The following is a 25,561-nucleotide window of genomic DNA, read 5'->3' on the forward strand; positions in this document are numbered from 1 at the left end:
CAGGGCTTCATGCATGCTACGTAAGCACTCTACCACCAAGCCACATTCCTAGCTGAAGAAGAATCTTTATGGACTTTCCTGCCTGAGTTGGCTTTAAACAACCCAGCTAAGTCAGATGCATTTAAAGAACAATCTTCCACTTGATATGTTCCTAAAGATGATATGGTTCCTGTTAGGATCCTCATTTCCATGGCTTGGAGCCTAAAGTGAAGGCCAAATCTAGGCATCTGTGGCTCACACCTATAATCCTAGCTACTCAAGAGGCTGAGATCTGAGGATTGTGTTCAAAGCCAGCCCAGACAGAAAAGTTCCTGAGACTCCATTTCCAAAATAACCAGCACAGATCCGGACTGGAGGTGTGACCAAAGTTGTAGAGTGCCACAAGTGAAAGGTCCTGAGTTCTTCAAATCTTGGTATTGACTAAAAGAAGAAAAAGGAAAAAAGAGTGATAGCAGAGATGAAAGGGCGGGGCTGGGGAAGGTTGGTCAGTAATGAGTTGGGTAAAGAGAAGAGAAAGAAGATTGAACCAGACCCTTACAAATAGTAAACCTTTCCTTCTAGACATCAAGGTTGCCTGTGAGGAGCCACTGTTTGTTGTGGTCTGCTTAAATGAAAAGCATAATAGCACATTTTGAAAAGCCTTGCAGCTGAGCATTGATGGCTCATACCTATTATCCTAGCTACTTTGGATGATTGCAGTTTGAAGCCAGCCTGGGCAAAGAAGTTCATGAGACTCCATATCAACCAATAAAAAACTGGGCACAGTGGCTTTTGCCTGTTACCTAGTTATGTTACCTAGTTATGTAGGAAGCATAAGGAGGAAGATTGCTGTTCAGCGCCTGCCCAGGCAGGCCTCTATTTTCGTCTCTAAAAATGAAACAACAAGGCTGGGAATGTGGCTTCGCAGTAGAGTGCTTGCATGAAGTCCTGGGTTCTATTCCTTAGCACCATATAAACAGAAAAAGCCGGAAGTGGCACTGTGGCTCAAGTGGTAGAGTGCTAGCCTTGAGCAAAAAGAAGCCAGGGACAGTGCTCAGGCCCTGAGACTAAGCCCCAGGACCGGTAAAAAACAAAACAAAACAAAAACCAACTGTAACAACAAAACATCTTTTTTTTTTTTTTTTTTTTTTTTTGCCAGTCCTGGGCCTTGGACTCAGGGCCTGAGCACTATCCCTGGCTTCTTTTTGCTCAAGGCTGCTTAGCACTCTGCCACTTGAGCCACAGCGCCCCTTCTGGCCGTTTTGTATATGTGTGGTGCTGGGGAATTGAACCCAGGGCTTCATGTATACAAGGCAAGCACTCTTGCCACTAGGCCATATCCCCAGCCCACAACAAAACATCTTGAACTTTAAATATCTAATTTCCCTGGGTAGAAATGGATGAGTATTTCTTAGCCTTTTAAATTATGTAGGACTTGTGTTTTCTATTACATTGTTTGATAACAATACTCAGCAAATTACTTTTATTTCCATTCATATCATGAACATTATAGATCTTTGAGTTTTGATTTTCAGAACATGAAACTCAGGTGACTGCCTTACTAGTAGAGTGGTGGAGATTGGGCAGCCACCAGGGGGCTCCATTGAGTAGTTCCATAGGTGTCACTGAATCTATAGTGAAATCACCCAAGTACTATGAATTGGCATCCATCAATTTATTTATTGAGCTTGTATTTAGGCAGATTGTCAATTTAAGATTATATTTTTTAGTTGCTTTCAGGCATATTTTTTCAGTTTAAGATTATATTTTTTTAGTTGCTTCCTTTGCAGAATTTCTTGGGAGACCTTGGATTTATATCAAAACCTGTTGTATTAACAGTTCTTTGGAAAACTCAGTTTCTTATTTCTTTTTTTTGTCTTGTAGTCTCTTTAGCAGCCTTAATATAAAACTCATAGTTGTGGAGGTGATACAAAGTCTGCAGTACAGCTGAGCACTAGTGGCTCACTCTTGTAATCCTAGCTACTCAGGAGGCTGAGATCTGAGTATTACAATTCAAAGCCAGCCTGGGCAGAAAGTCTGTTATCTGCAATAAACTCAGAAAAAGCAGAAGTTGTGCAGTGGCTCCAGTGTAAGTGAGTAAAAAGAAGCTCAGGGACAGCACCCAAGGCCTGAGTTTAAGCCCCCAGACTGGAAAAAAAAAATCTGCAGTACTTGATTTGAGCTCTGTCAAAGCTATTATGTCATGGGGACTCGATGGCATGCTATACTGTCTTGCATAGGATTTTGCCTTGCTGTTTTGTATCAGTTACTTTGTACCTTTTTTTTTTTTTTTTTTTCCAGAACTCAGGGCCTGAGCACTGTCCCTGGCTTCTTTTTGCTCAAGCCTAGTACTCTACTACTTGAGCTATAGCACCACTTCTGGCTTTTTTTCCCTATATATGTGGTACTAAGGAATTGAACCCAGGGCTTCATGTATATGAGGCAAGCACTCTACCACTAGGCCATATTCCCACCCACTTTGTACTTTATTTTTTTTTTCTCAAATTTTTATTATCAAACTGATGTACAGAGAGGTTACAGTTTCATACGTTGGGCATTGGATACATTTCTTGTACTGTTTGTTACCTTGTCCCTCATGCCCCCCTCCCTCCCCCCACTTTGTACTTTATATCACTGTTTAGATGGTGAGTAGGACCAGGGGTTCAAAGTTGTTGAAAAGTTTGAAAGTCCTTTAAGTGTTAGTTATTAATTTGCTGTAAGAGTAATGATAAATAGGTTAGTGGTACTTTGTTTCTTTTTTTCTTTCTTTCTTTCTCTCTCTCTCTCTCTCTCTCTTGTTTTGGTGCCTGTCCTAGGGCTTGAACTCAAGGGTTGTGTGCTGTCTCTGAGCTTTTTTGCCTAAGGCTAGCACTGTACCACTTGAACCACAGTTTTTTGCTGGGTAATTAGAGATAAGAGTCTCATGGACTTTCCTGCCTGGGCTGGCTTTGAAGCATGAGCCACCTGTGCCCAACTTCATTTCTGGCATTTTGGTGGTAATTGGAGATAAGTATCTTAAAGAGAAAGGAACAAGGCTTTTGTGTATAGGCTTAGAATTTCTCCCCTTCCTTATCAAGCATATTCACACTAACACTACCATTTTGGTAGTAAATCTGCTTTAAAAAAATTCTTAAACCATTGTAGAAATAAACATTCTAGGCCTTTATGTATTTTTGTCAAGTTATCGATATCTCTTGAAAAGGTAGAAGTGTCTCAAAGAGGAAGCTCTTTTCCAAAAGAACACAATTTAAACAGAGATGTCAAGTGTAAAAAACAAAGCTGGTTTTTCATTATGATACAAGATTTTATGTTGAGATACTCTGGATCATTATATTGTAGCAACAAATGTGTAATATGTAAGGAAAACAATTCTCCAAGGCCTAGTTGGTTGGAAGAATGTAATGACATAATGTTACATTTATGTTACATCTCTCCTTATTTCAGGTGGAGCTGTGTTTAGAGTGCATCGAATGGGCCAAATCAGAGAAAAGAACTTTCTTACGCCAAGCTTTGGAGGTATGTATCCATGTTAGCACTGATTTCAGGCATCTAGGTGTTAGACTGTGAATGTAAATAATGTCATCCTAATCAAAAGTACCTTCAGCAACTTTATATTATCCAGTCACCAAGAGACTGTGATAATGCTCCCAGTTAAGAGAATTGTCTTGATAGAAGTTTTGAGGCAGATTTGCTGTTTGGGGCTGAGAAATAAGCAGCCACATGGTAAAAGCAAGTCACTTGTCTATAATAGGAGAAAATACTGCAGACTAGATCCTTGGTTATGCTGAATTTGAGGTTATCATGGAACATATATTTAACAGTAACAGTTTTGTGACTGTCAGTCTTTGATTTCTTTCTGTGGTTTGTTTTTTCCCCCGCTTCTTTAGTCAATGCCTTTTCTCTTTCCTAGGCAAGACTGGTGTCTTTGTATTTTGATACCAAGAGGTACCAGGAAGCATTGCATTTGGGTAAGTAAATTGGTAGGAATAAGACATCTTAGCTAGCTAAATAATTATATTCTAAACTTGGCTATACTTGCTAATTACCTATTAATAGTTTATAGTCTGCCTACCTCTAAGAAAGATCTAAGATGGTTTTCATTTACAGAATTTGTCATTGTAAAGTAATATTAGAACTTTTGAGATATGGGGTATATATAGTTCAGTGGTAGAGTATTTGTCTTGCAAGTGTGAGTCCCTGGGCTCAAATCTCACCACTAGAAAATAACAAAGTCCCTATAGTTAAGTCTGTTAAATTTAGAAAATAAAAGTTTCAGTTTTCAATTTCCCTTAATCTAGAGAAGATCTATTTCATTGAAATAACTGATGCCTTTCTAAATAAGTTTTTGCATTTTGCATATAGCATTGAATTAAAATTTTACATTCAATTTTTTTAATTACAAGTGTGTCAAAGGTTATCAGATTTACTGTGTCTGTTGTGCTTATATCTAAAATCTATTTTAAAAATTAAGAACTGTGTGCAGGGGCTGGGGAATATGGCCTAGTGGCAGGAGTGCTTACCTCGTATACATGAGGCCTTGAGTTCAATTCCCCAGCACCACATATACAGAAAATGGCCAGAAGTGGCGCTGTGGCTCAAGTGGTAGAATGCTAGCCTTGAGCAAAAGAGAAGCCAGGGACAGTGCTCAGGCCCTAAGTCCAAGCCCCAGGACTAGCCAAAAAAAAAAAAAAAAAAAAAAAAAAAACTGTGTGCAAATACTTTGGGAAGTTGGAAATGGGCCAACAGAAAGTTTTTCCCTCTGTGGTTTTAAATACCTGAAATCTTGCCTCACTGCTTGCTTTTTTCTTTTTTTGCCAGTCCTCAGGCTTGGACTTGGGGCCTAAGCACTGTCCCTGGCTTCTTTTTGCTCAAGGCTAGCATTCTACCTCTTGAGCCACAGCGCCGCTTCCAGCTTTTTCTGTATATGTGGTGCTGAGGAATCGAACCAGGGCTTTGTGCATGAAATATATTTATTACTTGACTTTTGAAATGGTAACCCCTCTCTTTACAACACTTTAATAATAGTAATACAACTATATTAAAATTTAGGAAAAAAATTATTTAAAGAAGTCATTAAAATTTTTTCACCTGGTTGGGAATGTGGCTTAATGACAGAGTACTTGCTTTGCACGCATGAAGCCCTGGGTTCAATTCCTCAGTGTCACATAAACAGAAAAAGCTGGAAGAGGCGCTGTGGTTCAAGTGGTAGAGTGCTAGCCTTGAGCAAAAAGAAGCCAGGGACAGTGCTCAGGCCCTGAGTTCAAGCCCCAGAACTAGCAAAAATAAAAATTCATGCCTTGCTGAGCACTGGTGGCTTATGTCTGTAATACTAGCTACTCAGGAGGCTGAGATCTGAAGATGCTGATTCAAAGCAAGCCCAGGCAGGACGGTCCATGAGACTCTATCTCTAACCACCAGATAACCGGAAGTGGTACTGTGGGTCATAGTGGTATAGAGCACCAGCCTTAAGCAAAGGAGCTTACAGACAGTGGCCAGGCTCTGACCAGCAAAAAAAGAAAAACATTTCATCCTTTTAAAGTATACAATTAGGTGGTTTTAGTACATTCACTAAGAAACATTGAACTTTTTTATTTTTTGCAGGGGTTGTGGGAGGTCTGCCTTTCCTGGGGCTTGAACTTGGGGCCTGGGTGCTGTCCCTGAGTTCTGGTGCTCAGGATTAGAACTCTACCACTTGAGCCATAGCTTTTTGTGGTGGTTAACTTGTGATTAGTTTCACAGACTTTCCTGCCCAGCTGGCTTCAAACCACCATCCTTGGATCTTCTGATCTTCTGAATAGCTAGGATTAACAGGCATGAGCCACTGGTATCCCAGCACACTGAATTGTTTTTAAAGAAGCTATCACCACTAATTACAGAACATTTTCATCAGCTCAGAAAGAAACTACCCAGTAGCACTCAACTCTTCATTAGTTTTTTTTTTTTTTGCCAGGGGCTTGGACTCAGGGCCTGAGCACTGTCCCTGGCTTCCTTTTGCTCAAGACTAGCACTCTACCACCTGAGCCACAGCACCACTTCTGGCCTTTTCTGTTTGTGTGGTGCTGAGGAATCGAACCTAGAGCTTCATGCATGCTAGGCAAGCACTGTATCACTAAGTCACAACCCCAGCCCCTGTTTTCATTTTTTTTTTTTTGGACATAAGATCTTGTTTACTGGGGCTGGGGATATGGCCTAGTGGCAAGAGTGCTTGCCTCATATACATGAAGCCCTGGGTTCGATTCCCCAGCACCACATATACAAAAAATGGCCAGAAGTGGCGCTGTGGCTCAAGTGGCAGAGTGCTACCCTTGAGCAAAAGGAAGCCAGGGACAGTGCTCAGGCCCTGAGTCCAAGGCCCAGGACTGGCCAAAAAAAAAAAAATTATGTTTCTGGGCTGGGAATATGGCTTAGTGGTAGAGTGCTCGCCTCGTATACATGAAGCCCTGGGTTTGATTCCTCAACACCACATATATAAAAAAAGCTGGAAGTGGCACTGTGGCTCAAGTGGTAGAGTGCTAGCCTTGAGCAAAAAGAAGCCAGGGACAATGCTCAGGCCCTGAGTTCAAGCCCCAGGACTGGCAAAAAACAAAACAAAACAACAAAAAGTTACGTTCATAATTTGACAGGAGTCGGGGAGGGATGTGACAGTCAAAGGGAAAGGGGCAGAAGAATGGAGAGAGGAAGGACAGGTGAATACTCATATTTAACGTATATATGTGAAAATGGAACCATGTAACTTAAAGAGTATGGATGGGATTTAGGAAGGATGGAGGAGAAGAATGAAAGGAGTCACAGTGATCAAGATGCTCTGTATTTATCTGACTTGGTGAGTTAAAACTCCATTGTACAACTAAAGATAATAGTAATAATAATTATATATGATTCCTTTTTGGAAGATAGCATATTAGAAGAAAATTTACTTCTTACATGGACTCTCAAGGTGCCTTTTTTGAGTCCAGGCAGGTTTCTTTATCCTGAGTGGGCAAATGAGATTTTATACTATAACAGTATTAAGATTATGGCTAACATAGAGATGTCTATTCTTTTTCAGGCTCTCAACTGCTTCGAGAGTTAAAAAAGATGGACGACAAAGCCCTTTTGGTGGAAGTACAGCTTTTAGAAAGCAAAACATACCATGCATTGAGTAATCTGCCGAAAGCCCGAGCTGCCTTAACCTCTGCTCGAACCACAGCAAATGCCATCTACTGCCCTCCTAAATTGCAAGCCACTTTGGACATGCAGTCAGGTAACACTCATAGCTATTCTCTTCATATATCATGTACAATCCTGTACTATCCTATATATAGGATATAGCAGATGTTATATGTATTCCAGAACTCATACTCTTATTCCTGGGATTTTTTTTTTTGGTAGAGGTTATCTTACTCGTGGATGGGTACTTGGAGCTTGAACTCTGGGCCTGCCTATGCTTCTTTTGCTCAAGGCTAGCACTTTACTGCTTGAGCTACAGCTCTACTTCCAGCTTTTTGGTTGTTTATTAGAGAGTCTCACAGACATTCCTGCCTGGGTGGCTTTGACCCATGATCCTCGATCTCAGCATCCTGAATAGCTAGGATTATAGGAGTTAGTTACCAATGCCTGTCTTCAGCATCTCTTCTTAATTTCCTAACATATATTAAGAATATGCTTATTTTTTTTATAAAGAATGTGCTTATCAGTGCTTAATAGGCAACCTGACTGTGGAGGGGGGTCTCCTTTAGGCTTACAAGTCTGTCTTGATTTACCTCTTAGTCATTTAGAATGGTAGCATTTCTCTTCAGAATTGTGTAATTCAAGTCAGTTAACTTCTTTGAGAGCTTTATGAAGGTTTGGAGGGGGGTAGGGGGGTCATGTCAGGAGGGCTGGGCGCTGCCTTTGAACTTTTGTGCTCAAGGGTAGCGCTCTACCATTGGAGCCAAGCTCTACTTCCAGCTTTTTTTTTTTTTTTTTTTTTTTTTTTGTGGTTAATTGGTGATAAGAGACTCATGGACTTCCCTGCCCAAGCTAGCTTCGAACTGTGATCTTCAGATCTCATCTTCCTGAGTAGCTAGGATTACAAGCATGACCCACTGGTACTTACCTGTTTCTTCTTCCTTTAAAAAAAAAATCAATTTGTATATTGTTTATAAATATTCCTAGAAAGCTGGTATATATCACCTTTATTCTATGTCAGAACATAGTAAAATATATTGGTAGTTACTACATCAAGTTTTTTGTTTTCGGAGTAGTTTTTTGTTTGTTTGGTTTTGTTTTTGTTGCCAGTCCGGAGGCTTGAACTCAGGCCCTGAGCACTGTCCCTGGCTTCTTTTGGCTCAAGGCTAGCACTCTGCCACTTGAGCCACAGCGCCATTTCCTGCTTTTTCTGTATATATGTGGTGCTGAGGAATTGAACCCAGGGCTTCATGTATACGAGACGAGCACTTTACCAGTAGGCCATATTCCCAGCCCCGTGTTTTTGGAGTAATTTTGACTTCTCTCATTTCTCATATCTGATCAGTTTCTTTTCTGTCTGTACAAATTACTCCCATTGGAAATTTTTTTTTATTGGTTTACTGTCTTTAACCACATTTTTTTTTTTTTTTTTTTTTTTGGCTAGTCCTGGGGCTTGGACTCAGGGCCTGAGTACTGTCCCTGGCTTCTTTTTGCTCAAGGCTAGCACTCTGCCACTTGAGCCACAGCGCCACTTCTGGCCATTTTCTGCATATGTGGTGCTGGGGAATCGAACCCAGGGCCTCATGTATATGAGGCAGGCACTCTTGCCACTAGGCCATATCCCCAGCCCTTTAACCACATTTTTAATCCATTCTCTTCTCTGACTCCAGTGTCTTTTTTTAGTGACAAGGATCTGGGGCTTGAACTCAGGGCCTGAGCACTTTCCCTGAGTTTTTTGTGCTCAAAGCTAGTGCTTTATCACTTTAGCCATAGCTCTACTTCTGGCCTTTTTGGTGGTTAATTGGAGATAAGAGTCTCAATAACTGCTTCCCCAAGTCTGCCTTCATGTGATCCTCAGGTCTTAACCTCCTGGGTAGGTAGGATTTACAGGCACAAACCATTAGCCTTTAGCTTCCAGTGTAATTTTTTTGAGACAAAACTCTAACCTTGTAACTCAAAATTCCCTACTGGTGGGTCCAACTCCTAGTAGCTTTGAAACTAAACATAGAAGCAAAGTAGCTCAGTGATAAATGCTTGCCTATCTCTGGTCCCTTAACACCATGAGAAAAAAACTACATGTAAAAAAGTTTCTCATGTTTCCCAGTCTAAACGTTAATTTAACATGGGGGCTATTCTTTCCTTTTCCTTTTCATCTCTGGTTTCCATTCATAGTCACTAAGTGATTTCACACTCTGGGTGTTCCTTGTACCTTTTTTCTTCTCTGGTTAATTTTCTGCTTTCACCCTGTTTCCTTGGCTGATTCCTGTGTATCCTGTAGTTAGCTTAAGTCTTCTTTTAGCACCCTCCTCTTGTGCTTTCTTCTTTGCTTTTGAACTTAGTAATCAAAGGTGTATTCTTTTGTGCTCCGTATGGTACTCAACTCATTGCTTCTGTTTTAGTGACCATCTTTTCCCCTGGATTATGAGTTTTTAGGGATCTTTCCTGTGTCTGTTTGTCTTCTATAGTAGCTATTTCCTTGCTTAGCACATGGCAGGCTTTCATTAAAGTTTGGGTTGAATGAGTGGCGTGTGTGTGTGTGTGTGTGTGTGTGTGTGTGTGTGTGTGTTGGTCCTAGGTACTGCCACAGCTCCACTTCTGGCCTTTCTTTTCTTTTTTTTTTTTTTGTAGTTTTTTGGAGATAAGGGTCTCATCGACTGGGCTGGCTTAAATTTTCTATCCTTAATGGCGGGGAATGTGGCTTAGTGATAGAGTGCTTGCCTAACATGAAGCCCTGAGTTTGATTCTTCAGTAACCACATAAACAGAAAAAGCTGCAAGTGGCACTGTCTCCCAAGTGGTAGAGCACTAGCCTTGAGCACAGAGAGGCTCTGGGACAGAGACCAGGCCCTCAGTTCAAAGCCCCAGGACTGGACAAAAGATAAGTAAATAAAATAAAATCTCTATCCTCAGATCTTAGCCTCCTGAGTAGCTAGAATTATAGGTATGAGCCACTGGCATTCAGCTGACAGTAGTTTTTATTAAAAAAAAAAAAAACAAGCGCAAAACAAAACATAAATTTTATAGGATATAGAAATTCATGAGGGGCTGGGGATATGGCCTAGTGGCAAGAGAGCTTGCCTCGTATACATGAGGCCCTGGGTTCGATTCCCTAGCACCACATATACAGAAAACGGCCAGAAGTGGCGCTGTGGCTCAAGTGGCAGAGTGCTACCCTTGAGCAAAAGGAAGCCAGGGACAGTGCTCAGGCCCTGAGTCCAAGGCCCAGGACTGGCCAAAAAAAAAAAAAGAAAGAAAGAAATTCATGGTAACAACCATGTATGTGCTACTGTACTCCTTATTTACAAATGTTTTTGAAAAAAACCATTAGAGTTTTGCCTCAGCCTTTGGGCTTGTCTACCCACCTACCACGCATCCACCCAGCAACCCAGACCCCTGTCCCACTGTGCAGTCTAGATTCACTTCAAACTTTAAATTCTGCCTCAACCTGCTAACTGCTGGGATTACAGGCATGCTTTACCACCTGTAGCTCACCCCCCCCACCGCCCTCCTCCAACCAGAGTCATTTTGGTTGTAGCAAATTCCGTGCTGAGAGAAATGGGAACATAAAGTTAAGTCTCATTTAGTTGGGCAACATCAATAGTTTGTAGAGTCTTGGGGAAACTTTATAGAAAGGTTATAGAAAGGGGCACATTTTCTGCCAGGCATCTCTAGTTAAGAACTGTAGTAGAAAAAAAGTATTTGATTAGTCTCAAAAGGAGAGATCTTGTACAAACGTAGGGTAAAAGGGCTTACCTCAGTTAATGGTTCAGGAGTTACCCAGCTGGCATGCCATTTGTCACAAATTTGCTATGGGTGGATTAACCATTGAGTTCTTGGGATCATGGGTAAGGAGCTTCATCCTATTGTATGCTTTGTACTTTCTGTGTGTACCCTGATGTGAAGAAGTTTGGGCAACAGTGTGTCTTGAGAAGAGGCTAGGACAGAGTTAGAGCTATATCAAGATGTGCACACTCTTAGCCTCTCAAGCTGAAATGTTCATTTTTATATTATCCCCAGTAATAGCAGGTTCATTTAGCGTTAACTCCAATATCTGAACAGGAGAGGATTAGTGAGGTGAGTTATGGTACCAGCCTATTGAAATACTAGCCAGGGGGCTAGGAATGTGGCTGAATGGTAGAGTGCTTGCCTAGCATGCATGAAGCCCTGGGTTTAGTTCCTCAGTACCACATAAACAGAAAAAGCTGGAAGTGGTGCCGTGGCTCAAGAGGTAGAGTGCTAGCCTTGAGCAAAAAGAAGCCAGGGACAGTGCTCAGGCCCTGAGTTCAAACTCCAGTACTGGCAAAAAAAAAAAAAAAATACTAGTTAGCTACTTAGGTGGCTGAGACCTGTAGGATTTCAGTTTGAAGCCAGCCCAGGCAGAAATGTCTTCGAGACCCCTTTTCCAACTATCCAACAAAGTACCTGATTGAAGATGTTGCTCAACTGGTAGAATGCTAGCCATGAGCATAAAAGCAAAGTGAAAGCATTAGGCCTTGAGTTCAAGTTCTGGTACTGGGATAAAATAAAATAAAGAATACTATTTGAGCTGGGTGCCAGTGGCTCATGCCTGTAATCCTAGCTACTCAGGAGGCTGAAGTCTGAGGATCATGGTTCAAAGCCAGCCTGAGCAGGGAAGTCCTTGAGATTCTTTATCTCCAATAAATTACCAACGAAGCTAGAAGTGGATCTGTGGCTCAAGTGGTAGAGTACCAGGCTTGAACAAAAGAAATACCCTGGCCCTGAATTCAAGCCCCAGGACTGGCAAAAAAACAAAAATAGGGAGGGCGTAACAAGTTTGACAAGAAATGTACACAAGTCCTTACGTATGTAACCCCTACGTACATCACCTTGACAATAAAATTAAATAACAAAACAAAAACAAAACCACAAAACCTACTTAGCTATGTACTATTAAGTTTATGGATTTGGCATTATGTGAGATCTATACACTGTTTATTTCTACAAAAAGAATCATGTCCATAAATGCCAAGTATTTAATTAAAAAAAAACCAACATGTTGGGATTCTTTTACTTCATGAAAGTTGCTTCAGCATTAAAATGCCAAGCTTAGCAAAACTTGATTAGTTTGTTACTAAAATAGATCATTCAAGTAGTCTGAGGGTAAATATGACCTTGTCCAGTGGCTCCAAAGAGCAAGGTTGTGGGAAGAAGCCTGGGGAAAAGGTGATGTACTATATTTTGGGATTTTTTTTAGAACTCAGGGCTTATGCTTACTAAGCAGGCACTCTACTCTTTGAGCCACACCTCCAGCTTTTTTGCATTATTTTTGAGGTAGGGTCTTGCTTTATTCCAGAGCTGGCCTATAACTTGTGCTTTCCATTGTGCCACCACACCTGGCTGTTGGTTGAAATAGAGTCTTGAAACTTGTCTTTCTCTGGTGCTGGCCTTGAAAGACAGTCTTTTTATTTTCATGTCTGCATTAATTGGGATTACAGGCTTTAGGTATCATGCACAGCTATACTGTGGCATATAGTAATTCTTTTCAGCATCCCCTTTGACTCTCTTAGCCCTTTTTGGAATTTAATATTGCACTGTGACATTTTGCTGAGAGGCCAGAGACCTGGGTTCCTAATCTTAGCACTTATTACTAGTTGGTTGTGAGTTTGGCAGGTCCTTTATCCTCATTTGACATCATCAGTTGGGATAGAGTTAGAGTTCTAAGGCACTTTTCAGCTCTGATCTTTTTTTTTTTTTTTAAATTCTCCTTCTGTCTTCTTTTTTTCTCCTTTACAGTACTGGAGCTTGAACTCAGGGCCTCCTGCTTGCTAGACAGGCACTCTATTCCTGAGCTATGCCTTCAGTCCTTTTTTGTTGTGCTGGTTATTTATTTACTTATTTTGGCCAGTCCTGAGCCTTGGACTCAGGGCCTGAGCACTGTCCCTGGCTTCTTTTTGCTCAAGGCTAGCACTCTACCACTTGAGCCACAGCGCCACTTCTGGCCATTTTCTATATATGTGGTGCTGAGGAATCGAACCCAGAGCTTCATGTATACGAGGCAAGCACTCTTGCCACTAGGCCATATTCCCAGCCCATGCTGGTTATTTTTGAGGTAAGGTCTTCTTCCTGGATTCACATGCCTGGACTATTATCCACCTATTGTAGTCTTGTCCTTATAGCCAAATGCCACCATACCCAGCTTCTTTATGGAGATGGAGTTTGGACTCCTCTCTGAGTTAAGGTGTAACCACAATCCTTCAATCATAGCCTCCTATGTAGCTGAGGTGACAGGCATGTGTCATTGCCCCCAGCTATTGGTTGAGTAGTGATGAATCTCTTGAACTTTTCTTCCTGGACTGGACTGGAGCTACGATCCTCCTGAACCAAACTTCCCAGCTAGATAGAATTATAGGCATGAATCACTGGTGCCCAGTTCCCAGCTCTGGTCGTTTATGGTTCTGTTATTTTATATGCTTCTTACTACTTTCTTTTCAATGCCCAGGTATTATCCATGCAGCAGAGGAGAAGGACTGGAAAACTGCATACTCATACTTCTATGAGGCATTTGAGGGCTATGATTCCATCGATAGCCCCAAGGCCATCACATCTCTGAAGTACATGTTGCTGTGCAAAATCATGCTCAACACGTAGGTGCACATTAACTACGGAATATATGAGCTCTCGTCCTTCAATTTTTTTTTTTTTTGCCAGTCCTGGGGACCGGACTCAGGGCCTGAGCCCTGTCCCTGGCTTCTTTTTGCTCAAGGCTAGCACTCTGCCAACTTGAGCCACAGCGCCACTTCTGGCCTTTTCTATATCTGTGATGCTGAGGAATCGAACCCAGGGCTTCATGTGTATGAGGCAAGCACTCTACTACGAGGTCACATTCCCAGCCCCTCCTTCTATTAAGTCTATCTGCCATGGCAGAGATGGCTTGGGAAAGAAATTTGGCCAGTTTTATAGGTGGAGCTGGCTGAGTTAGAGCGGGAGATTCAAAGGAATTCTGGAGCATTTTTGTTTGCTAATCTTTCAGATTCTGGGAGATGCGTTTTGGAAATTCCTTTCTTAGTCCCTCCTAGAGAATTTGCTCATCCTTCAAATATTCTTCAAATATCCTCCAGGTATTTGTCAGTAGGACAGAGGTCAGGAAGTAGCTGATAGACCAGTGCCATGTGGGCTACCCACAGTGGGAAGGATAGAACTAAGATGTTTGAGAAAGTACACCACAAAAAGTACAACTGGTCTTTTTATTAAGAGTTCTATTTATTCATTCAAATTCTCTTGGGAATAAATGAAATTTGTTGGACTGGGGCTCTTAGAATCTTTGGGTTAGGGGTTGTATTTCCCTTACCGCCCCCCCCCCCCCCCCCCCAGTGCTGAGGATTAAACCCAGGGGTTTACACAAGATAGGCAAGTGTTTTATCAACTGAGATATGCCCCTAACTCAGGTGTGTTTTTAATAAGACTGGGTTAGACCTGGATTTGACTCCAGTGTACTTAAAGCTTTCTTGAATCTGTTGCTTTTGGTAGGTTTGGCTGAGCTTTCTTTTAGCTTTAAGTGTTCTGATATATATATTTTTTAAACTTTTTTATTGCTAAGCTGTGGCCTAAAGTGCCTGCAATTACAGGTTTAGGGGTTAGGCTGATTTTCTCTATGGGCAGCCTTCACAGTGAAATTCTGGCAAAAAGAAATTCACCTAAACCTTTGCTTAGGATCATAACTGGGACCACTAACCAAGTATTCCTTTTCTTCTAGCCCAGAAGATGTCCAGGCCTTGGTGAGCGGGAAGCTTGCGCTGCGTTATGCAGGGAGGCAGGTATGGAACACCATAAATACAGAATCATGTTTGATGAGTGCTCTTCAGGTTTCTCTTCTACTCTTTTCTCCCCCTTCCTGCTTTCTTCCCTTAATGAAACCCCTCCAGTGTGTTACCTGTACGGTTAGATGCTGGGCGCTGACAGTCAGTTGGTATTCTTATGGACATCATAGAAATGAATTGTAGGTATAAATTTGGCTGCATTTAGCTTTGACCAAAATATCTGTCTTCCTTCTACTAAACTGTCTCACAAATTTAACATATGAAGAATATGACATCGGGCTGGGAATATGGCCTAGTGGCAAGAGTGCTTACCCATATACATGAAGCCCTGGGTTCGATTCCTTAGCACCACATATATAGAAAATGGCCAGAAGTGGCACTGTGGCTCAAGTGCCAGAGTGCTAGCCTTGAGCAAAAAAGAAGCCAGGGACAGTGCTCAGGCCCTGAGTCCAAGCCCTAGAACTGGCAAAAAAAAAAAAAAAAAAAGAATATGACATCTTGATTCTTGAGTATGGAGCCTGATTAGATCTCATGCACAGGTTGCTTTAGAGAGGTTAGATGACTTGATGCAGAAAATAGATTTTGAGATCCACTTAAGTATTTTCTCAGCTCATTACTTTTCTATTCATGCCTTGAGTTTTGAGTGTGGTACAGAAAGAGGCCTTTCATGATTTATGGTCCTTGATTGTGGTAGGTATGAGTGTGAATAGGTATGAGTATAACTTGTGAGAAAAAGCAATTGTGAAGGTAATGGCTCAGGTCTCTGTACTATCCCCTCTTTCTGTTTTGCTTAATGAACACTAATCTTTCTGGGGCTGGGCACCTGTGCCTCACACCTAGCTACTCAGGAGGCTGAGATCTGAGGATCACAGTTCAAGGCCAGCCTGCTCAGGAAAGTCCTTGAGACTCTTTTTCTGCAGTTATCCACCAGAAAACTGGAAGTGGTGCTGTGGCTCTAAGTGGTAAGAGCACTATCCTGGAGCCAAAGAGCTCAGAGACAGTGCTGAGGCTCTGAGTTCAAGCCCCATGACCAACCCCTACCCCCCCCCCAAAAAAAAAATAAAAAGTGATCTTTCTGAATTTTACATGTTGTTGTCTGTAAACTGACAGATTGGCCATCCTACTATAGCTCCATAGGAATGCCACAAAAGATGATTCCTTAGAGCTGGCCCTAATTAGCTTATTTTATTTTTTGGTGTCTGTCCTGGGGCTTGAACTCAAGGCCCATGTGCTGTCCCTGAGCTTATTTGAGCAGAGCTAGCACTTTACCACTTGGGTTGCTACATAGGGCACACCAGCCCTATTTAAGGATGTAGGTTGACACAGAGAAGCTCCTTCGAGTATACTCCTTTGTAACTGGATGACAAATTTTAAGCAGGAGCCAGGCTGATCTAGAAATATGGGTGTTAACATTTCTTGCCGAGTGGAGACTCAGCTTGGACAGATGTCGTATTTATAATGAGCTTAGATGTTGCCCTTAGATACTTCTTTTTTTTTTTTTTTTGCCAGTCCTGGGGCTTGGACTCAGGGCCTGAGCACTGTCCCTGGCTTCTTTTTGCTCAAGGCTAGCACTCTGCCACTTGAGCCACAGTGCCACTTCTGGCCATTTTCTGTATATGTGGTGCTGGGGAATTGAACCCAGGGCCTCATGTATACGAGGCAAGCACTCTTGCCACTAGGCCGTATCCCCAGCCCCCTTAGATACTTCTTTTTTTTTTTTTTTTGCCAGTCCTGGGCCTTGGACTCAGGGCCTGAGCACTGTCCCTGGCTTCTTCCCGCTCAAGGCTAGCACTCTGCCACTTGAGCCACAGCGCCGCTTCTGGCCGTTTTCTGTATATGTGGTGCTGGGGAATCGAACCTAGGGCCTCGTGTATCCGAGGCAGGCACTCTTGCCACTAGGCCATATCCCCAGCCCCCTTAGATACTTCTTAACACTTCAAAGAGTTTTACTGTTGAAGTGTAATGTGTAGAATATTAATGCCTCAATTCTAATAAAAATAGACCTTGATCAGTGCCTTCCTTATATCAGGTCTAGCAGAATGAATCTTAATGAAGTACTAGTATAAGTACATCTTGAGGTAGGAATAGTTCTGGGTGGATGTGGAGATAAGGATTCTAGAAGGAAGAGGATCATAGTTCTGCCATTTTATCTTTTGGCTTGTCCTGGAAAATGCTGTTGAGGTCTGCCTTTTTGGAAAACTTCTATTTAAGTTCATGTCTCAAAAGGAAGCTGGTTGCCAAAAAGTCATATTCAACACTTGTTGCATTTCTTCCCAGATCTCTGAAGAATGATGGTGGGGTGGATTCTTTATAGCAGAAGTTGTGTGGACATACCACACTGTTTATGAGATTTTGGGTATATGTGAGTACACTGAATAGATCACTTTCATGATTTATCTTTTTATTCTTAGACAGAAGCATTAAAATGTGTGGCTCAGGCTAGCAAGAACAGATCACTGGCAGATTTTGAAAAGGTGAGCAGGGTATTGATTGGTAGGGAAATGGGTGGAGGAGAGGGACTTTTAAGTACCGTGTGTGTGTGTGTGTGTGTGTGTGTGTGTGTGTGTGTGCGTGCGTGCGCATCCTGGGGCTTGAACTCAGGGCCTGGGCATTGTCCTTGGCTTCTTTTTGCTCAAGGCTAATCCTCTACCACTTGAGCCACAGTGCTACCTCTGGCTTTTTCTGTGTATGTGATGCTGAGGACTCGAGGGCTTCATGCATGCTAGCCAAGCACTCTACCACTAAGCCACATTCCCAACCCTTAAGTACTTTTTAAAGATACAGTTTCTTTTTTTTTTGTTGTTTTTTGGCCAGTCCTGGGGCTTGGACTCAGGGCCTGAGCACTTTTTGCTCAAGGCTAGCACTCTGCCACTTGAGCCACAGCGCCACTTCTGGCCTTTTTCTGTATATATGTGGTGCTGAGGAATTGAACCCAGGGCCTCATGTATACGAGGCAAGCACTCTTGCCACTAGGCTATATCCCCAGCCCCAAGATACAGTTTCAAAGTAAGTTTTAAAGATAATGTAGGCTGACCTCACATATCCTTCACACACTATAATTAATAAACCAAGAAATAGGTCACTAGTTTTGAACACGAAGGTTGTTGAGATGATCTTGGTTAAGTATCATTTACATGTAATACTTAGCAGTTTCAAAAAGTTCTGTCATCTTTTTTTTTTCTTTTTCTCTCACAACAAAGCCATTACCTTCATTTTAGGGTGAGGGAATGGGGACTCAGGAGGATGTTGTAAATCATGTAGCCAGTCAATGCAGCATGATTTGACTCTACGCCTACTGCTTATTCCACTCAGCACAACTGTAGGTATTTCTTCAACTCTGGAAAAGCCAGGTGTGCTTGGCATTTCTGTGAACAAAAGGAAACTTTTGTTTTTTTTTTGGCCAGTCCTGGGCCTTGGACTCAGGGCCTGAGCACTGTCCCTGGCTTCTTCCCGCTCAAGGCTAGCACTCTGCCACCTTAGCCACAGCGCCCCTGCTGGCCATTTTCCATATATGTGGTGCTGAGAGCTTCATGTGTAAGAGGCAAGCGCTCGCTCTTGCCACTAGGCCATATTCCCAGCCCCAATGAAACTTTTTTGATTGTTTGGGGTTTGAACTTAGGACCTTGCACTTGCCCAGCTTGTTTGTTTAGCTGATGCCCTAATATTTGGGTCATGCCTTCATCCAGTTTTTTGCTGGTTAATTGAAAATGGAATGTTACAGACTTCTCTGTTCATGTTGGTTTTGAACCTTAATCCTCCAAATCTCAGCCTCCTGAGTAACTAGGAGTATAGGCGTGTATCACTGGTACTTGGCAAAACAGAAGTTTTTTGTTTTCTTTTCTTGGTGCTAGTTCTGAGGCTTGAACTCAGGGCCTGGGCACTGTCCCTAAGCTTACTTTGCTCAAGGCTAGCACTCTACCACTTGAGCCACAGTGCCACTTCCGGCCTTTTCTGTGTACGTGGTACTGAGGAATCAACCCAGGGCTTTATGTATATGAGGTGAGCACTCTACCACTAGGCCATATTCCCAGCCCTGTATTTTATTTTATTTTTATTTATTTTTTATTTTTGGCCAGTCCTGAGCCTTGGACTCAGGGCCTGAGCACCATCCCTGGCTTTTTCCTGCTCAAGGCTAGCACTCTGCCACCTGAGCCACAGCGCCCCTTCTGGCCGTTTTCCATATATGTGGTGCTGGGGAATGGAACCGAGAGCTTCATGTGTAGGAGGCAAGCACTCTTGCCACTAGGCCATATTCCCAGCCCCAACCCTGTATTTTATTTTATCAGGGCCATACTGTTCTAATTTCCTTCACCAAACTTTCAAGAGCTAGTTGTAGATAAGCATTTCCCATTGTGTAACCTCAGGATTCTTGGATAATTAATTTGCATAATTAATTTGGTTTATAAGTGGATCCGTTCTTGGCAATTACATGATTGGAACTGTTGATATGAGAGTTTTGGTGTTACTGGGGTTTGAATTCTGGGCTTTGTGCTTGCTAGGCAGGCACTCTATCACTACTAAACTATTTCTCCTGACATGAATGTTTAGGACAAAAATGTACTTCAACCTTTTATGGTAGTGTGCATGTGCATGTGTGTGCATGCATTTGTGTGTGTGTGTGTCTTGTGCTTGCTAGATAGGCACTTTACCATTTTAGCTGTGCCCCCAATCCTTCTTAAGTTCTTACCCTTTTCTTCTAATTGTCATGACTTTTTTTTTTGCCATTCTTGGGCCTTGGACTCAGGGCCTGAGCACTGTCCCTGGCTTCCTTTTGCTTAAGGCTAGCACTCTGCCACTTGAGCCACAGCGCCGCTTCTGGCTGTTTTCTGTATATGTGGTGCTGGGGAATTGAACCCAGGGCCTCAGGTATACGAGGCAAGCACTCTTGCCACTAGGCCATATCCCCAGCCCCAAGGCAAGCACTCTTGCCACTAGGCCATATTCCCAGCCCAATTGTCATGACTTTTATCTCCTCACATTTCCTAGAGCTTCATTCAACCATTTAGTTACAAGGGACAGCAGATTATTTAGGAAGGTAAGAGTAATGTGACTTTAAAGTGCCAGTTTCTGTTACCGGCTCTTTTGGCAGGCTCTGACAGACTACAGGGCAGAGCTCCGGGATGACCCAATCATCAACACACACTTGGCTAAGTTGTATGATAATTTACTGGAACAGAATCTGATTCGGGTCATTGAGCCTTTTTCCCGAGTACAGGTAAGACCTCGCGGGACTCTGTTTCTAGCATGGCCTTCTTATTGTAGGCATGTATGTCCTTTTCCATCTACATGTGTCCAGAGTAGGAATCTACGTTCAAGAGTGTGCCTAGTGGGCAGGAGGCCAAAGCTTGGTCTAGTCTTAATGGGAAACAAGTCAAGAAAAAGGATGCTGGTGTGTAGAGGCTTGTGATATAGCCCTGGGCTTGTGTTCTGAGAATTCTCTGTAGTCACTGCACATGTGGTAAACCTTTTCTGTATTGGGTATGTGGGGCCGGAATGTGTATTGTGTATTATGGTGGTCAGGCAAGTGGAGAGCATCAACCCAAGCATGGGGCAAGAAATCTTGACCTTTAGTGACATTCAGAAGGTTTAAGAGAGCAATTCTGTCTCCTGCTTCTCTTATTGGAGGTTAAAAAGAGTTAAACTCTCAGAGTTAGTGTCTCTCTGCCTTTCTTTTTAGATTGAACACATATCTAGCCTCATCAAACTCTCCAAGGTAAGTAGTTTTCAGGCAATCTTGCTGGTAGGGGGGATGGTATGTGTGGCATTTGCTCTTGAGGAGCCTTAGGAGGAAGTTTCTAGGCTTCCTAGTGGAGAATGGGGAATGTGAGCTCTGCTGGAGTTGCATTATTGCTGTTTTGTTTCTGATTCCTTTGCACTAACACCTTTTCTATGAAGCTTTCATGTCAGTGTGATCTCTGACTCATGGATAGTGGTTTCTTTAATCATGTGTTTTGGTTTTAGGCCGACGTAGAGAGAAAATTATCACAGATGATTCTTGACAAGAAGTTTCATGGTGAGTAACAGTCATATTGTCAGGAAGGCTGGTAGTGATGGTGGTAATGGTTGGAGAGGTGGATCTTTAAAGCAGGTGTACCTAACACAAAACTGTTTCTTTTGATCTGGGATCCTGGCCTCTTTCCTTGTGATGAGTATAATAAACGCACTAATGAGACAGGGAGACAAGTCGTGTTTCCCTTTTGTGGACCAAGTGAGCCAGCTAGGGAGCTTCACAGTTGCCTTGCCTGCCTGATGTCTTCTTTATCTGGATTATCCTGTGTTTCTTGCAGGGATTTTGGACCAGGGGGAGGGCGTCCTGATTATTTTCGACGAACCCCCAGTAGATAAAACTTACGAAGCTGCTTTGGAAACAATTCAGAACATGAGTAAAGTAGTCGACTCCCTCTACAACAAAGCCAAGAAGCTAACATAGGTGAGTGCTGGCCGGGGCCCAGGGCACGGCAGTGTTGTCTTCTGCCTGTCGAGACCCAAACCTCCTCCTGGTGTCCTGTGGCTTGCCCATTGACGCTGCTCTGTCTTCTCTTGCAGAGTTGGATCTGTAGCGGTCCTTTGGAGAGTGTGTGTGGCGGGAGAGTGAAACCTTGGGGGAAATGCTAGGAGATTTTTCTTTTTTGTTCTACTTTTCGCTCGGAAAGTTTTTAAACCCTCATTTGGTGCATCTGTATTCCAGCCGATAGGTGTGCCAGTTTTCATGTAATCTTTACTGGCCCAACTTGGGAGTGGGGAAATTGCTTAAAAAAAAAAGAAAAAGAAAAAAAAAAGATTATTCTAAATAAAAGGAAAAAAGGCTTACACTACCTAAAGCTGTGCTCTCTGCCTCCTGGGAGAGGGCCACCAAGCCCGGAACCCCGAAGCCACTGGGGGTCCTTACCCGCCTGCCGGTGTCACTCTCCTCTCTTCAGAATTGGGTGTTTGCTGACCATCAAAAGCAACGACTTTTTATTCTGTTTGTACTGAACCAAAACAAACAACTGTGTATAGACTGCTGTTTTCTTTTTTATTTGAAATGAGTCATTTTGGTGTCCTTTCCTCTGCCATTTGGCCTGTCCACCCTTCCCCTCCCCCCCAACATCAGCTCCAGCAGACTAGCCGAAGGGCCTGCCGCCGCCTCCTCGCCGCCTTGCCGCCGCAGCAACAGCAGAACCTGCACGGCTCTGCTTTGACCTGCGAAGGATGGGAACATGGCCAGGAGCCCGTGTCCACTCGGCCACACGGGAGCAGTGTGGGCCCTCAGCCCCCAGGGGGCCTGCTGTGCATGTGGCTTTTTTTTTTAAAACATAGTAACTAGATTAGATGTCAGTGTTTTAACTGCCCCTCCTCTCTGCTTTCCTCTTCTGCTCTTCTCTCCTGCCTCTCCCTCTTGGCCCAGGCACCATCTCCTTTCTCTTCCTCCCCTTCAGAGGAGTTGGGCTGTCTTCATCCACTCTCCCCTCTCCCTCTCCTCTCCCGCTGTTAGACGAGGTTATTCCTTTTTTAAACAGTGAACATTGGAAATGAGACTGTGGGGTATTCTTCCCTCTCCTCCCCTTGCTCCTCCCCCATTGGGGTTTGTGAGCAACTCCATGTCCCCTTCCCAGGGAACTTCTTTATTTACCTCTTAGAACTCAAATGGATGGGAGGTAGAGCACTGTATTTCAGCATGCTTTGTTTCCGGATGTGATCACAGCAAGGCTTTGATGCCGCTTGGCAGGTAAGCTGCTGCACCTTTGCTGTGCTCCACTCTACTCTCTTCTCTCTTCTCTCATCTTTTTTCTTTTTCTTTCTCCCACTCCTTCTTCCTTCTTCCTGCTGGCCTCCTTTCCTCCTTCTTTACCATTCTCCACTGGCCTTTCCAGGTTTTCCTAATAAATTTATATTTTGTAAAAGGATTTTGTTGTACCAGGTTTTGCATCTTCTCTGAATCTGACTGGCTTTAATTTTCCTCTCCAAAATCAGGTTTTGTTCTCAACATCTCTCCCCATCATGTCCAGTCACTGTTTTGGTTTTGGCACCATCAATATCAAATGTACAAACGGTTCTTGCTAACCAACACCAGGTATATCTGATGTTCAGATGAGTTCCAATAAAAATAATTTTTTTTTCAAAAGGTGTCTTTTCTTGAGTGTTGGAGGGTTTTAAAGAACGTTCCAGTAGCTCTCTGTGGCCCAGCAGTAGTGCAGCTCTCTAGATGGGTCAGAGCGCTCTGCTTTCCTTTGCTTTATGGGAGTGGCTGAGTTTGGAGTTCACATTTGGAGGACTTCTGGTCTGCAAGGTATCTCTTTCCAGAGCAGTATGTTCCAGCTAGGACTGTGGGTTTGGGAGGTGACCCCACCAGCCTGCTTCCTTGGCTGTGCACTGATGATGGTACTTCTGTGGTAGGTTACTGTGATGTGAGGGTCAAATGAAGATGTTGGCGCTTCCTGATAAACCAGCTGTGGTTTACTTTGGTCTCATTTTGGAATCTTCAAATCTGCTGACCTCAGACCCCAGGAATGTGTCTTCTGAGGGTGTTTTGGGGGCCTCACTAGCTTGAGCAGTTTTGCTACTCGGGTTTAGCATTGTGTTTCCGTGTGTAATTTTACTTGCAGAAAGTTTTACCTCTACAAAGGATTACAAAAACAACAGAAAAACTTCATAGCGTCCTGGAGCTGGAGTAGAGGGGAGCAGGTTTCCTACATTTAGACAGGCTCGAGGGGCCAAGCCACAGGCAGTCCTCTCCTCTGCCCTTGTCTGTCTGATAACTTCTGCTGGACCTCCCTGTCCCTCGTCACCTGTGGCTGGCAGGCCCCGTGTGGCTCGTGCACACGGGCTGTGAGTGTACTCACAAACCAGCCTTTGGAGGGTTCGTATGAAAGAAAGTGTAAAGTATCTCAATTTTTATATGTGTTGAAATATTTGAGGTATGTTGGGTTAAGCGTTAAATAAAATATATTAAATTTACCTGTTTCCTTTTACTTTCCGTGGGGTGCTGGGCCTGGGGCTTGAAGTCAGGACTTGGGTGCTGTCCTTGAGCACTCTACCACTTGAGCCACAGCACCACTTCCAGTTTTCTGGTGGTTAATTGGAGATAACTGTGATCTTCAGATCTCAGCCTCTGGAGTAGCTAGGATTATGGGTTTGAGCCACTGGTGTCTTTCTTGTCTCCCTTTTACCTTTTTAAAGTAGTTACTTGGGAATATCCTATTACAACAGCAGTTGTTTCTTCACAAACCTGGTCTAGGCATCACTGAGCCAGCTGGCCATGCACGAACTGGTTCTCAGAGGGTCTCCTTTAGGCACTAATAGTGGGCTTTCTTTTGTGCTGGTGTTAGGACACAAACAGGCCAGGGTGGCTGCTCTCATGCCCTGCCTGCTGTGTGCTGGCCTTATATAATCTGTGCTACCCAGAAGGGCCACTAGATGCTGCTCTGCTCCCTAAAAGAACAAAGGCTCAGCATGGCTGTATTTGGCCTTTCTAGAAGCTGGAACTGGTTGCTGCTTTGGCCTTCCTGCCTCAGGATAGCATGGGAAATGGGGTATGCAGAGTGGGAGATGTTTGCAGGAGCATCTGAGCCCATCAGGCAGCTAACTAGCATGCTGGTCCTCGAGGCACCTGGAGATGGGCTGTAGGAGAAGTTGATGGGATGGGGATTGGACAGCTTCCCTGGAGCTGGTGAAGACAGGGAAGAAAACGGCCTGTGTCATTCAGTTGGGTTTGCCCTCTGGCTTCATTCTTACATTTTTGACAGATTGTTGCCCTTTCTTTGTTTCACAGTTGGAGCAGTTATGGGGTACAGAGGTAGTGGTGAGTTTGAGTATACAGAGGAGCTGTGGATGCCTTCAGCCAGGCTTAGTATGTTCTTGCACAGTTCCCCACGACCTCCACTTTCAGCAATTAAAGCCTGGCAGTGCCATCTCATTCTTGCGCTGCTGCAAACATGGCTGCCCCTAGACAAATGTGAGGAGGCTGGGATAGTTCTTCAGAGAGCGTTATTTGGATGTCCTGGGGCTTGAACTCAGGAGCTGGGCTCTCTGTCCCTGAGCTTTTTTGCTCAGTGCTAGTGCTCTACCAGTTTCATGGACGTTCCTACCTTGGCTGGTTTTGAACTGGGATCCTCAGATCTCAGCCTCCTGAGTAGCTAGGATTACAGGGGTGAGTCCCCATCCCCTGATTGAGAGCTCCTTTTGAAGGTGGTAAGGACAAAGCAAGAGAGGATACCTGCATTCAGAAGGGCTGGGAAAGGCCTGTGCAAATGTGCTGCTCTGGTCTGAGAAACATGACATGGAACCCACTGTCCAAAACAAATTGGAATAGAGCAGAAATTGAGTCACCAAGCCAGATGTTGGTGGGTCACAATTATAATCCTTCTCAAGAGGCTGAGATCTGAGGATTATGGTTTAAAGCCAGCCTGGGGAGGAAAGTCCATTTACCCAGCAAAAAGCCAGAAGTGGAGCTGTGGCTCAAGTGGTAGCACTCCAGCCTTGAGCACAAAAACAATACCTAGGCCCTGTGTTTTAGCTCTGAGTCTGGGACAGAAAAACAAAACAAAATTCAAGTTACTGGTAATAGAGCAGGCTTAGTTTATTTTGGGGGGGTGGTGTTGGCTGCTGTGGGGCTTGAACTCGACCTGGGTGCTGTCCCTGAGTGTTTCAGCTCAATGTTAGCACTTTACCACTGTG

The 25,561-nt window shown here is 43.4% G+C and overlaps 1 protein-coding gene across 2 annotated transcripts in view; it reads left to right on the forward strand.

Annotated features, from left to right (window-relative positions):
- Positions 1-21,720, forward strand: part of Psmd11 (proteasome 26S subunit, non-ATPase 11) — a 37,481-nt gene extending 15,761 nt beyond the window's left edge. The window contains exons 4-14 of one of the 2 annotated variants that reach the window (XM_048366498.1): positions 3,424-3,495; positions 3,890-3,947; positions 7,028-7,222; positions 13,588-13,732; positions 14,842-14,902; positions 17,317-17,379; positions 19,995-20,120; positions 20,583-20,618; positions 20,867-20,918; positions 21,193-21,335; positions 21,452-21,720. In XM_048366498.1, coding sequence (XP_048222455.1) covers positions 3,424-3,495; positions 3,890-3,947; positions 7,028-7,222; positions 13,588-13,732; positions 14,842-14,902; positions 17,317-17,379; positions 19,995-20,120; positions 20,583-20,618; positions 20,867-20,918; positions 21,193-21,335 — 951 coding nt within the window. In that variant the 3' untranslated portion in view covers positions 21,452-21,720. Of the gene's footprint in view, positions 1-3,423; positions 3,496-3,889; positions 3,948-7,027; positions 7,223-13,587; positions 13,733-14,841; positions 14,903-17,316; positions 17,380-19,994; positions 20,121-20,582; positions 20,673-20,733; positions 20,836-20,866; positions 20,919-21,192; positions 21,336-21,451 lie in introns of those variants that run through there. The other variant, XM_048366499.1, reaches the window with a different exon arrangement.
- The last annotated feature ends 3,841 nt before the right edge of the window (positions 21,721-25,561 follow it).

The sequence above is a fragment of the Perognathus longimembris genome, chromosome 17 (genome assembly GCF_023159225.1).
Source record: "Perognathus longimembris pacificus isolate PPM17 chromosome 17, ASM2315922v1, whole genome shotgun sequence".
Lineage (NCBI taxonomy): Eukaryota > Metazoa > Chordata > Mammalia > Rodentia > Heteromyidae > Perognathus > Perognathus longimembris.